The 13,330-nt window shown below is 42.3% G+C and overlaps 1 protein-coding gene across 3 annotated transcripts in view; it reads right to left on the minus strand.

Annotated features, from left to right (window-relative positions):
• The window catches only part of Npr3 (natriuretic peptide receptor 3), a 67,941-nt gene that overhangs the window by 39,441 nt on the left and 15,170 nt on the right, over positions 1-13,330 (minus strand). For all 3 annotated transcript variants that reach the window (XM_039101782.2, XM_006232045.5, NM_012868.1), the window contains 2 exon segments: positions 13,206-13,328; positions 1,377-1,543 (listed from right to left, as the gene is read on the minus strand). In XM_039101782.2, the coding sequence (XP_038957710.1) occupies positions 1,377-1,543; positions 13,206-13,320 (282 nt within the window). In that variant the 5' untranslated portion in view covers positions 13,321-13,328.

Raw genomic sequence — 13,330 nt, forward strand, 5'->3', positions numbered from 1 at the left:
CCTGTCCTCTGGAGCCCAGGCTTCTAACTCTAGTTCCTTTGCTCTCTCCCACCACACAGCACAGCCAACTATGGACTAACCTTGTAAGCAACTGTGCTCAAAAGCTATGAAAAGGAAGGGTGGCAGGTTGGATGGTGGATTGGATTTTCCTTTTTTATTTTTCCAGCTCTGAGAGTCAAACCCAGAGCTGGAAAAATAAAAAAGGAAAATTAAATGTATCTTCAGAATTAAAATAAATCATTATAATAACCTCAATTCTACTTAAAATTGTCAATTTTACTTATTTTTAAAAGTCAGCATGGAGAGGCAGTATCATAGTTCACAGATGCAAATACTCTTGAAAATACTAGAATTAGAAAAATACTGTGAGTTGTAGTCATAGCGATAGTCTTCTTAATGAGATTTTGGTTGGCCTACAATTACGTCAGACAACATATGATGAAGTAATTAAACTTTAACAACTTCAGAAAGGAAGCAGACAAGACGACACTGCCGCTCAGCTTTCAAATCATAGTTACTATGGACCACTGGGTAAAATATGTACATGAAATACCTTTAATTTTCATTATTGACAGGGAAGCGAAGACAGACCAGCACACCCACCTCAGCCCACTTACTCAAAGGCCCTCTGCTCACCCCACCCTGAGAATGGATTTGAACATCTCAGAAACAGAGCTAACTGTGCCAAAGGCTGTCTGAACAATAGCGACCAGGGAGGTGTTTAACCCTTAGCCCGGACTGAGCTTCCTTAAAATGCATGAGTAACAAAAAACGTTTCTGGAGCGGGAAGACCTAGAACACCCAAGGAGGAAGCAGCTTGCCGCAGAGCAGAGGAGAAAACTCCACGGCCAGCGAGAGACAGGAACAGACCAACCAAGAAGAGGACATCCATTGTGCAAAGAACGAGCCTCCAAAACCTAAAATATCTTCTGCCACCAAGCTTTGGACAAATTAGCCATGCAAAGCCCGGGCACTCCTTCAACTGCCTCCTCCCCCTCCAACAACACGCTCCTAACTTAGTAAATGACTGGAATCTACAGGGTCTCCCCCTCCCACAACATGCTCCTAGCTTAGAAAACGATGGGAGTCTACAGACACCCTGTTCTGCATCACAGGTCCCCGGGAAAAGGCAGTTTTCCACCCTTCAGCAGTTGCAAAGGAGAAGTGTAAGTGAATTGCAGGACTGATGATGGGGTGGGGGTTGGGGAGAGGAAAAGTGGCCAGGAAAAAAAAAAAAACACGGGAGGCGACAGCAACATTCAGACTTGAACTCGGAATTTTTGAATGGCTCAGAATGGGACACTTTGTCACCTCTGGTTTAATTAGAAGCCTGTTTTCAGGATGCTGGAGGGCGAGGTTCATAATCAAGCACTTACGTAATCCTCCTCATTGAGCCCTTGTTTCTCAACAGAACTTTTCACCTCCATGGAAAACTTCTCAAACTCAGGCTTCGCGGTCCTCAGCAGGGTGACTGTTTGGAGGGATGAGTAAGCTTGCTTAGCTTCAAAGTCGTGTTTGTCCCCTCTCTTCCACGAGCCATCTCCTACGGGAGAAATGAAAATATTTATAATTCCAAGCCAGTCACCATAAAGAGGCCATTCTGTCTTTTCAACTGCCATGTGTCCCCACATGGTACCGTTGGCAGCAGAGGCAGAGGTATTGTCATAGTTCTGCGCTTAGGTATAATATGACAATGTCAAAATCATTAAAGAAGAAGCTGTCTCTCCGGACACATGTTCCTTTGAAATGTGAGAGAGACAGACAAGCTCTGTTGATGTAATTGCCTTATAATAACCATGGAACTGCGATTGTCAGCCCCCCGGAACTGCGGCACTGCGGAAACAAAGTTCCTTTCTATTCACACTTACTTCCTTTCCATTATGGGTGTGTTTGTGTGTATGTATGCATGAATCTATCTATCCATCCATCTATCTATCTATCTATCTATCTATCTACCATCTATCTATCAATATCTATCTGACAAATATCTATATCTATCATGGAAATGAACCAAGTCACTAGTGTGGCCAAACAAGCACAATGCTATTTGGACCTGGAGTGCAGGTTAGAGTAAAGCATGAGGAAAGATTACATACAAGGTTGGTACTGTTAAAAGCTGGAGGCTACTTCTTCATCTTCCCAGGATAGAAAGGGTGAACTTGAGGGATTATATCTGTACTGTATTGACAAGGTCATCAAAAGTACTAAACAATGCTAAATCGGTGTGTAAAATCATGAATATCTTGAGCACACATATATCAATAATGAAAGATGCATTATAGGTAGATAAGTAGATAGATAGATAGATAGATAGATAGATAGATAGATAGATAGATTATTCATACATTCATACATACACACATACATACACACATACATACACACAAACACACAGGTGATGGATGGGTAATAGATATCTTGAACACTTTTATAAGCATAAACTCAGTCCTCAAAATATCCTTTCTACTTAACAGATGAGGAAACTGAAGCACAGAGACAGTGTTGTTTCACAGATCCTGCCTCACAAAAGTGAAGGCTAGTCATCTGGGAAAGTCTCATTCTCTTCTTTTGATTTCATTTTGGTAGCTTGAAGGGCCCCAAAAGACAAGACAGACGGACTTCTGATTTATAATGATAAGCAACTTTCCAAATGAATCTGCAGCTTTCTGAAGACAAGGTAAGAGTACCACATAAGTCAACTGTGCCCTTCAATGCCCTGTCTGCATCGATAGCTCGAACCTAACAGCTCAGAAGCAGGGGGACCTCTGAGTATATGGACAAGTCTACGGCATAAATTCTACAAGTCCAGAAGTCCACTACAGAATGACTGTCTCTGGAATCTCTAGCACAGCTTGAGCCAGATACATCTGAACTCTGTGCGTATGCGCACAACTCTATCATGGCCACAGAGGACATCATAGATGTCATCGAGAGTCTCTACCAAATTTGAAAACAAGATCTGAACCATGTAAACAACCAAATAGCCTCCTGTAGGACTCGGGGACAGAAAAAGAAAGCAAAGGGAAGAGGCAACAAGCTCCAAGCAGGAGCCATCTCATGTGAAGATAAGGAATTAGTCTGGTCCTAATGTGTAAACAGGGATTTAATAGATAGAGAAGATGGTGGAAAGGCGTGTCTGGCAGAACCCATACAACTGGGAAAAGGCACAAGTATGTATAGCATCCAGCAGGCAGAGCAGAAGATGGATCTCAGTCTGGAAGATGAGAAAAGACAGAAGCAGAGAGAGTGTTTGTGGAAACATCTGTTTCATCACAATCCTAATAATAGCAACCGTTAATTAGTTGGTTACTATGCCCAGGAGCTACTTAGAGATAAATAAGACAGAGCTGATAACATAATTCATTAAAGACTAAATCTGTGCTCAATGACCACAACATTCAATTCAAGCCACCAAAACAAAAATTGACAAGACTCATTCTCCCTCTTCTCCCTCTTCTATGACTTTTCCCAAATCCCTAGGAGATCATAGCCTAAGAGAAGCCATGCCTGGCTCTGGAGCCAGTGAGAGAGCCTAGAAGGGTACTCGGTACCCAAGACCCAGACACAGTCACAGTCACTAGCCATGGATGAACCAAAGCCCAAGAGTTCTCATGGAGGAACCTACTTCCTATAGACATGCAGTAAGTACTTGCTGAATAATTTTCTTGTTTTCCATTGCACTTGTTTTTAATCGTGTGTATGTGTGCAAGCTCATCTGTGTATGTGCGTGCATACACATGACACAGAGACCAGAAAACAGCAGTGGACCTCACAGGGGATTGTGAACTGCCAAATATGGATGCTGAGAACCTCACTCAGAGCATCTGCAAGAGCAACGCACACTCTTCTGACTGCTGAGCCATCAATGTAGGCCCTACTGACTCAGTTTCTAGTTGAATCGAAGTGTCAGCATCTGCTGAAGCTAGGCTATAACACATGATGTTTCCCTACCATACATGAATGCCTAAATGTGGTCCCCAGACTAAGTTTAAGAAGACACAAGTAGGGATACATAAAAGTCCTGATCTTTCTAGACAAAGATAATTAGAGTCTTTCATCAATGGAGAAGAGTTCAGTTTTCTTCAGGGACTGAAGGGAAATTCTTAATTAATTAAATTAATTCTTAGATTAATTAATTCTTAAATTAATTCTCATGGGCTTTTATGCTATCTTAAAGAATACATGTGAAAGTAAAACAGCAATAAACTCAGTAAATAAGAGAGGAAAAATATATTTTTCAAAAACGAGTGAAATCCAGTCTAACAGTGCCAGCATGACCTAACTTTAGAAGTTTGTTTCTAGAAAATCATATAAATGACAATGCTTAATAAAGCCAAACCAACCTAAGTAGGTATTTGTTCACAACCATAACTTCTTCTGCGGTGAGCTCTTCTCCTACGAGGAAGGCAAAGGTTGATTTGCACGGTGTCCCATCAGTGGGGACAAATTTAATTCAGCAGACAACTAGGTGCCTCTGGAGATTTATGAGCAGAACGGAAGAATGGCAGGAGAGGAGCAGGCCTTAGGAAATAGCAGTGGATTAGAGCGGGGAGACACTGAGCATTCGCAGCCACAGTAATCCAGGCAAGAGGTTAAGAGAGATCGTCTGTGGGACGTCACATGCCAAAAACACAAAGCGGGACTTCCAGGAGATCAAGCTCACTAAGAACTTTTATTTTCCATTTTCTTTTTTCTTTTTTCCTTTCCTTTTCTTTCTTTCTTTCTTTTTTCTTGTTTCTTTTTTCTTTTTTTTTTTGGTATTTTGATATGATAGTACATTTTTTCAAAAATAAATGTTTCAACTTTTATAATCATAAGAGATAGCACCCACAAGAATGGAAACGAGATAACTATACGAGAGGAATCCCAAATCAACAATGGTGAGGGAGGGGCAGTCAACAGGGAGGGAGATGCATCACAAATGGCGTCAAGGAGAAGAAGAACAGTGAAGAAAAAGCAGAGTGAAGGAGAGAAGGACAGGAAGAAATGATGGTGTTGGTTACTGTCACTGCCCACCCCAAGTGACTTCAGAAGGCCAAAGGACACCACTAGGCTGAGGTTAGAAACAGGTCTGAAGCTAGAGAGAGTATGGCTACAAAAGGCCCTGGATGCCAATCCTACACACATCAGGGTTGGAGCCCAGGGACTCCCTGCCCTAAAGAAGAAAGTGCAGGATGGAAAGGAGTGCACTGTGCACAGACTGTTTCTGGTGAGCAGGAATAGTTACAGGAGACACAGAGGCACTAACAGAAATGTAACAGAGGCCTCCAAACCCGGAGCATAAAATTTTCAGAAAGGAATAGTTAGAAACCTCCCCGGGCTGCCCTGGAGCTACGTCATCCCATGGAGCAGCCACCAGCTGCAGTGTTATTATTTAAATTCCAATTACCTGAAAACTCCTCCCTCACCACGTCTGCCACATTTCAGGTGTTCGATGGTCAGCCATGACTGCCACGTGACCAGTGGCCACCCAAGCAATGCTAAATAGAATATGCCTAGCCCTACAGTCTGAGGACTCAGAGGGATGGGTTACAGGATGACGAGTGTGAAGCCAGTCTGGGCAATTAGGCAGGGCCATGTGCAGAAAAGGTGAGAGACTTGGAGCAAGCCATGAAAGGAAAGAAAGAGGAGGAGAAGAAAAGAACAGAGGGCGAGGAGGAGAGAGGGAGGGAGGGCAGGAGAGAGAGAGGGGGAGAGAAAAGGAAGGAAGAAGGAAGGGGAAACATAGGAAAGAAGTAAAGGGGACCATAACAGGAAGTGCCATTAAACTGCATTATTTGGAGCATGGTCCTCACCAAGGCTAAAAAATTCACCAAGAAAGCTACTTGTGACCTTAAGAAAATGACTTTCAGGAGAGGGATAGGTATTGATGTTATTTTTTTAATTACATGCGTATTGGTGGTTATGTAATAACCAACTTGACACAATCTTAATCATCTGGGAATGAAGCCTCAGTCAGAGCCACCGCAGATAACAGGCTCCATTTCCCGGACTTGGGGCATCTGGAACGTGTGTGAGTGTGAGCTGAACACCAGCACGCAAGCATCGAACTTACTGCTCTGTGCTCTTGATTGTGGATGTAACGTGATGAGTTACTTTAAATGACTGTCTCTTTTACTTCCCAACAACGCCAGGTTATTTTATCACAGCAAGAGGAAAAACAATGTGTGAGTGTGTGTGTGAGTGTGTGTGTGTGTGTGTGTGTGTGTGCGCGCGCGCCTGCCTGTCTGTGTGAACAGAGGTGTACACGAATGTAGGTGTGAAGGTCTATGCACGCCTGCGGGTGCATGAATGCCAGAAGATAACATCAAAACCCTGAGAACTGGAATCCCAGGTACATTAGGGATGCCCGGCTTGTTATGTGGGTACCGGGATCTAAGCCCCAAGCCCCATGGTTGGCTAGAAGAGCTTTTTAGCAATGAGCCGCCTCTCAGCCCACAGGGTAGGAGTTTCACAACTGTCCTGAGGAAGGAATTAAAAAGAAAAAGAAGTCTGCTGCTGAGAAGTAAGGTAGAAAAGAAGATGTCTCTTCATCATCCTTCAGAGTAAGAGAAAGCATGGGCTTTGCCTCACTTTGCTAGACTTTAATATTAAATTAAATTAATATCAAATAATAAATCAGGAACGCAAGCTTGCACTGAGTGAAGAAAATCAAGAACATGTATGAAAAGGAAGGCGGGCCGTGTAGCCGGGACGGTAGCTCCAATGGCTGCTGCCTTTGCTCTAATGACTGGGACATCCTGCAACTCAGCACCTACCAAGGACTGAGCACACAGCTGGCCTTCAGTGGATGGGACACAGAATTGACTGCCTGTCATTCACCTAGGCTGCCTGGTTACCGCTGTGGCTCTTCAGCTCTGGTAGTTGTCAGTGAAAAAAGACGCTCATCTTGCCTCATCTTACCCACTCCCCACAGTCCCAGTGTCACACAGAGCCAGGGGCTAGGCTCCCAGACACTCCCACCAATAGTCCATGCAGCTCAGTATAGCTCCTTTGCCTGCAGCCAGGTAGCCTTCCGTCCTCATAGCAATTCTATGAAAAGATTGAAAGCCGATGCTTACAAAGGAGGAAACCAAGGATCCAGGAGGTTAAACATACAAACAGGAGAACCTTCAAACCAGGGCAAGATACTTAAGCCTTATCCAACCTGTGTGCAGACCCTCAAAGCTGAAGCACCCCAAGATTTAAGACCACATCTGCAGGGCACAATGCACAGACTCAAAAGAAAAGAGTAGCACAGAAAACCCAGGAGAAGTCCTAGCACGCTGCCCAGCAACCACTGCAGCTGAAGGGATGTATGAGAATTCCTTTCTTTTCTCTCTTTGTTCCAAATTGACTGTAAAGTGCCTATATCACCTTTATGGCAAAGCTTTACAAAAGCAATCCCTCCTGCGGCATCTGTGCTCCACTGTGGTATCTGTACTCGACTTTACTTGAAGCCTCACCTGAGTTCCTGCTGTCTGAGTTCTCAGGAAACAAGGTGAATGCAACAACAATCCCAGTGCTGCAGCTAGGATCAAGCAAGTGCCTTCCCACTATACACCTTTGGAGAAGGTGCTAAGGAGGCTAAAATGACCAGAGAGAAATCCCAATGGGTGCTATGAGAACATCTGTAAGGCAATGCTATCATCTACTCCCTAGGTAGTTTTTTAAGTACAGTCTTAAAAATCTCTTCAAGCACTTTAATTCCCCCAGACTGTATTATACACTGAACTGGTCGTCATAAAATTTGGACAGGTTTGGAGACAATTCTGAGGGCTCACCAAGACTGAGACATCTAGTAGTCAGACAAAATAGATGCACTGTTGACTGTGCTTTCTAAAAATAGCAGTAAAAACAGAGACCATCCTCTAGAACAGCGACTCTGAACCCGAGGGTCATGATCTCTTTGAGGTCTCATTATCGGATATCCTTCATATCAGATATTCACACGATGAGTCATTACAGCAATTACAGTTACAAGGAAGCAAAGAAACGGTTTTATGGTTGGGGGGGTCACCACAACATGAGGAACTGTATTAAAGGGGTGCAGCCTTAGGAAGGTTGAGAACCTCTGATCTAGAACAAATATACAGTTTGCGTGAAGAACCGTAGGGAACACAGGGTGTTGAAGGATCTTTTTGGAATCACAGCTCTGTGATAATGGAGGGTTGTTAGATTATCAAAGAAGACCCTTATAATGATACTCCAGAATGAAAGTTTGGGTGATTCTGCCCAATGTCGTTGGTCACTTCTGCTCTGAGGAAATAGATGCTTCAGGGTCTATGGAAGACACAGAAAGGCACCTTACTGTAGGCTCCGTCCTCCTTCCTTACTCCCAGAATCCCACACCAGCTTTGATATCTAGGAGTCCAACTGAGAATTTCCAACTTTATCCAGGGGTAGCCAACCCGATACAGCCGGAAGTTGAGTAGAGCTTCCATGGGAGCCAACAAAAAGAGCCAAGTCAACGGGAAGGATCTCCTCTCATCTGCTAGTCTTGACCTGGTTAAACTAGAACTAAAGAATGACCTGTGGAGTCATGGTCGCAATCTTTGATATTGAAAATGGAGGCAGGAAATCTAAGACATTTGTAATACTAAGGATCTTGGGAAATCGGATCTCTACCCTGGACTTGCCACAACCAGACCTCTTTCAGGTACAAGAAACCTTTATGTGTGTGTCACTGCAGTTAAGTGTAGTAATTATTTTTTTACAGATATCATTCATAATGTACGCAGACCCTTAGGGTGGGTTAGATGTGAGTCGGTGAAGGCAGTAGTAGAACGGACCACCTGATATGTGTGTCTAAAACACACATCAGAGAAAAGTTTGCCAACTTAACTACAATTTTTAACATTCCGTGTGCGGTAGTCAAAGCAAACTAAGACTAATAATGAACGTGACAAATATTTGTCAGATACTTGCTATGCCTCATAATATCTGCTGGGTGGTTAACCCAATTCCTCTCCTGTGTGTGTATCTGTCGCTCAGCCTGATGAGTCACTAGAACAGACCAAGGCTGCAGAGGAAGGCAGATTAACTCACTTCCCGAAGATTAAGGTTGTAGCTGTTAACTCTTAGGTCTTAGCAGTTAAGAGTCAGTAGACAGGAAAGTCTCTTGGGCTCATTGAGACCAGAGCCCAAAGCCTGAACAAATGCACAGTAAAAATGTAAAAGAATCAGATTTAATCAGAAGCCTCAAGTACTCATTGTGATTTGGGCAAAACCATTTTGCGATTAAATTTTCAGGAAAATAAAACTGGAGCTAGAGAGATGGTTTGGCGGTTAAGAGCCCTGGCTGCTCTCGCAGAGGACCTGAATTTGGTGTCCAGCCCCACATGGTGGTTCACAATGAGATGAACTCTTCTGCCATCTGTGGGCACTAAGCACACATATGGTGCCCATGCATACATGCCAGGCCACACACATGAAAGAAAGAAAGAAAGAAAGAAAGAAAGAAAGAAAGAAAGAAAGAAAGAAAGAAAGAAAGAAAGAAAGAGAGAGAGAAAGAAGGAAAGAAAAAAAGGAAGGAAGGAAGAGAAAAAAGAAAAAAGAAATTTAAAACAATTAAAAAGAGAACAAAAATGGAACCCATGGAATAAGATTTCTAACATATGAATAATTTAATTATTTAAAGTAGTTAATTTCGCCCAGACATGGTGTCATACACCTCTAATGCCATCACTTGGAAGACAGTCCAGTGGACCCCTGTGAGTCCACTGATCTAGCTGTTCCAGGACAGCCATGGCTACATAGAGAGACACTGACTCAAAAAAAAAGTTTCGAAAATTTTAAATATAATTTTTAAATGTATATATTAAAAATGAAACTGGAGGAGCTGCTAAAGAGATAGCACAGAGTAAAGGGCACTTGCTGCTCCTTCAGAGAACTCAGATTTGGCTCCCAAATGACAGATCAAAGCTGTCTGTAACTCTGGCTCCAGGATCCAGTGCCTTCTTCCGCCCTCTCGGGCACCCACCAGGCACAAGTGGTACATGGGCACACATGCAGACAAAAAAAACTATACACGTGAAATATAATAAAATTGAAAAGTTAATAAATAAAAATGGGCTTCCACAATGACTCAGTAAGTAAAGACACCAGCTACCCAATCCTGATGACCTGCATGCAGCCCCCCAGAACTCACATAAAAGCAGAAGAGAAATAGCTCCATACACACACACACACACACACACACACACACACACACACACACACACACAGAGACAGAGACAGAGACAGAGACAAAGACAGACAGACAGAGAGAGAGACAGAGAGACAGAGAGATTAAAAATTAAACCTACAGAAACTTTGTTATGGACATAAAAATAAATTCTGATAAAGTTATATTTTACAAGATTGATAAAGGATACAGAAAATTTCACCATTGGTATATAAAAATATAGATTGCCAAAACCTCTGTATGGGAAACGGTGCTAATTCCTAGCAATGCTTGTGTAGAACCATTAAGCCAGCATTATGCCTCCAGAGATTTATATTATGTAATATATAATATATTCTAAGTATATGACTATCAGTGTATATGTATTTCAGACTATTCAGCATATACTGTTCTTAATAACAAAAGGCTGGAGGCAGTGCTAAGAAATAGAGGTGGATTAAAGGTATACTATGCCTCTGTACCATAATACTATCATTTTATTGAAAATTATTCTTGTGAAATATACATATAATAGACAATATATATTTCTAAGAAATTGCAATGTAACTTTTTGAGAGTTGCAGAATTTTAACTTATTTTCTTCCGGTTTTTCTTAATACATTTTCCACATTTTCTGCAACGCTCGTGCATTGTTCTAACAGGGTAAAGCCACACCAGTTTTATCTGTAGATGAAAGCAGTCCTAGTAGTAACACTTGCATTTGTTACTACATGCTCAATGCAGGCAAACATGCTTGTCTGTTTATAGCCTGCGTTCTTACACATCATTTTAAATTCTCTATTTCACCTTGTAAGTCAGAATTGATATATTTCCTTTAACCTGCTTTTATCTCTATGTTAAAGAACTCGGTGCTGGAGTCACGAGTATAATGATATTCTGGCTTTAAGTCAGTAAACGAAAACAACACTCCGCTTAACAGAGCCGAGGGAGGGAGGAAGGGAAAGACCAGAATGCTAGTGAGCAGAGTGAAATCCGGGATCCGTCCTGTACGCACCACATCCCCGCTGCTATCCATCACAGGAAGCAGTGGCTACTTTTGTTTCATCAGCTTTTCTTTAACCCCAGGAGAAGTGTGTTATATTATCTGTATATACACAATGACTGCTGCTGAAGTAAACCAGGAAATTGGGGCAGGAAACCATGGTGAATGTTTAAAGGCTTGGATCCTATCTAAATAACTATATATCATCAGCAAGCACTCAGAAGTGGAACTCTCCATAAACACGCCATCTGTAATCTGCATGTTTACAACTCTAAGGCCATGTAGCTTTGAGCAGACATTGTGTGTGTCTGAGAAAATGTCCTATAGTCCTGAAATGACTACTTGCACGAGAGTCCTAACTACCATGGAAGGAAAAGGCTTTGAATTTGTGATCAAGATGAGCCCTGTAAGCATTCTTCCATTACATAGGTGCTGAAGAGATGGCTCCCGGTTTAAGAGCCCTGGCTGCTCTCCCAGAGAACCCATATTCAAGTCACAGCATCCACGTAGAAGCTCACATTGGTTTGTAACACTAGTTCCCAGGCTATGCAACGCCCTCTTCTGGCCTCCTTGGACACTGCAGACATGTGATGCACAGACATACATGCAGGCAAAACACCCAAATAGGTACAAATAAATACTTACTTTAACTTTAAAAAAATAACCCTTTATTACACAGACCCTGGGAGTTTCCCTAAATCCGTTATAAGGAATCACAGATGTCTTTGACCTATATCAGTGGCTCGTGAAATTCTACTTAAGAGCAGATTAAGGAGGGCCTGGAGAGATGACTCAGAGGTTAAGAGCATTGAACGCTCTCCCAGAGGTCCTGAGTTCAATTCCTAGCAACCACACATGGTGGCTCACAACCATCTGTAATGGGGATCTGATGCCCTCTTCTGGTGTCTGAAGAGAGTGACAGTGAACTCACATACCTAAAATAAATAATAAAGTGGGCACTCATGCAGACAAAAAAACCTACATACATGAAATACAATAAAAATTGAAAAAAATCAATAAATAAGAACAGGCTTCCACAAAGGTTCAGTAAGTAAAGGCACCTCCTACCCAATCCTGATGACCTGCATGCAGCCCCGGAGAACTCACATAAAAGCAGAAGAGAAACAGCTCCATATGTGTGCGCGCGCGCGCACACACACACACACACACACAGACAGAGAGAGAGAGAAACAGATTAAATATTAAACCTACAGAAACTGTTTATGGACATAAAGATAAATTCTGATGAAGTTATATTTTACAAGATTGATAAAGAATACAGAAAATGGTATATAAAAATATAGATTGGCAAAACCTCTGTATGGGAAACGGTGCCAATCCTAGCAATACTTGCATAGAGCCATGAAGCCAGCATTATGCCTCCAGAGATTTTTTTTTAAGAGCGGATTAAGGTATCGTAAGCTACAAGGGAGGGGAGTTAGGAACAAAGACGTCCACATGCTTTTATCTTAACTTGCCTGATCATCATTTCCTTTTGTATTGCTCTCTATAATACATTTATAAGATGAATACATTATAAATAGTCACACATGTATAATATGAATACATTATAAATAGTCACACACTACTATATTACTAAAACGTATTACATGCGTATTATGAAACAATACATATGCTAACTATGGCAACGCCTTGGCATATTGTATCCTATAACATTATGTTCTAATCTGTTCCTGCTACCTAAAATCCTACCCCAAATCACACCTAAATTATTCCAAAAGTCCACCGTGACCATGGCATCTGGTACCCACATGTACATTCCTGTGGAGTTAGGACTGGGCTACGCTGATACACTCAGGACTTCCTTGACACCACAGGTATGTGGGGTCTTTTGCTCCCAGTGGATTCTCAGAAAAGACGAAAAGCTTGAGAAACCATGAGGCAATATATATGGCAGTACTCAGAATCATGAATTTCCAGAATCAAATATGGCTCCCACGGTGACAGAAAGTACATCTATGGGCCTCCCTAAAGCTTTTGACTCTTCTTCATTCCTCTTTCTGACATGTTGACAGAGTCGGAGAAGCTGGAAGTTACCGTAAGAAGAACTGTTGAAGAGTTCAATGTTGAAGAAAGCGTAGTCTCCACTGGTCATGCCGTGTCTGTGCACCGCCAACATGATTCTCCGAATGGTGTCACCACTGGCACACATGATCACCACT

Source organism: Rattus norvegicus, chromosome 2, assembly GCF_036323735.1.
Source record: "Rattus norvegicus strain BN/NHsdMcwi chromosome 2, GRCr8, whole genome shotgun sequence".
Classification (NCBI taxonomy): Eukaryota; Metazoa; Chordata; class Mammalia; order Rodentia; family Muridae; genus Rattus; species Rattus norvegicus.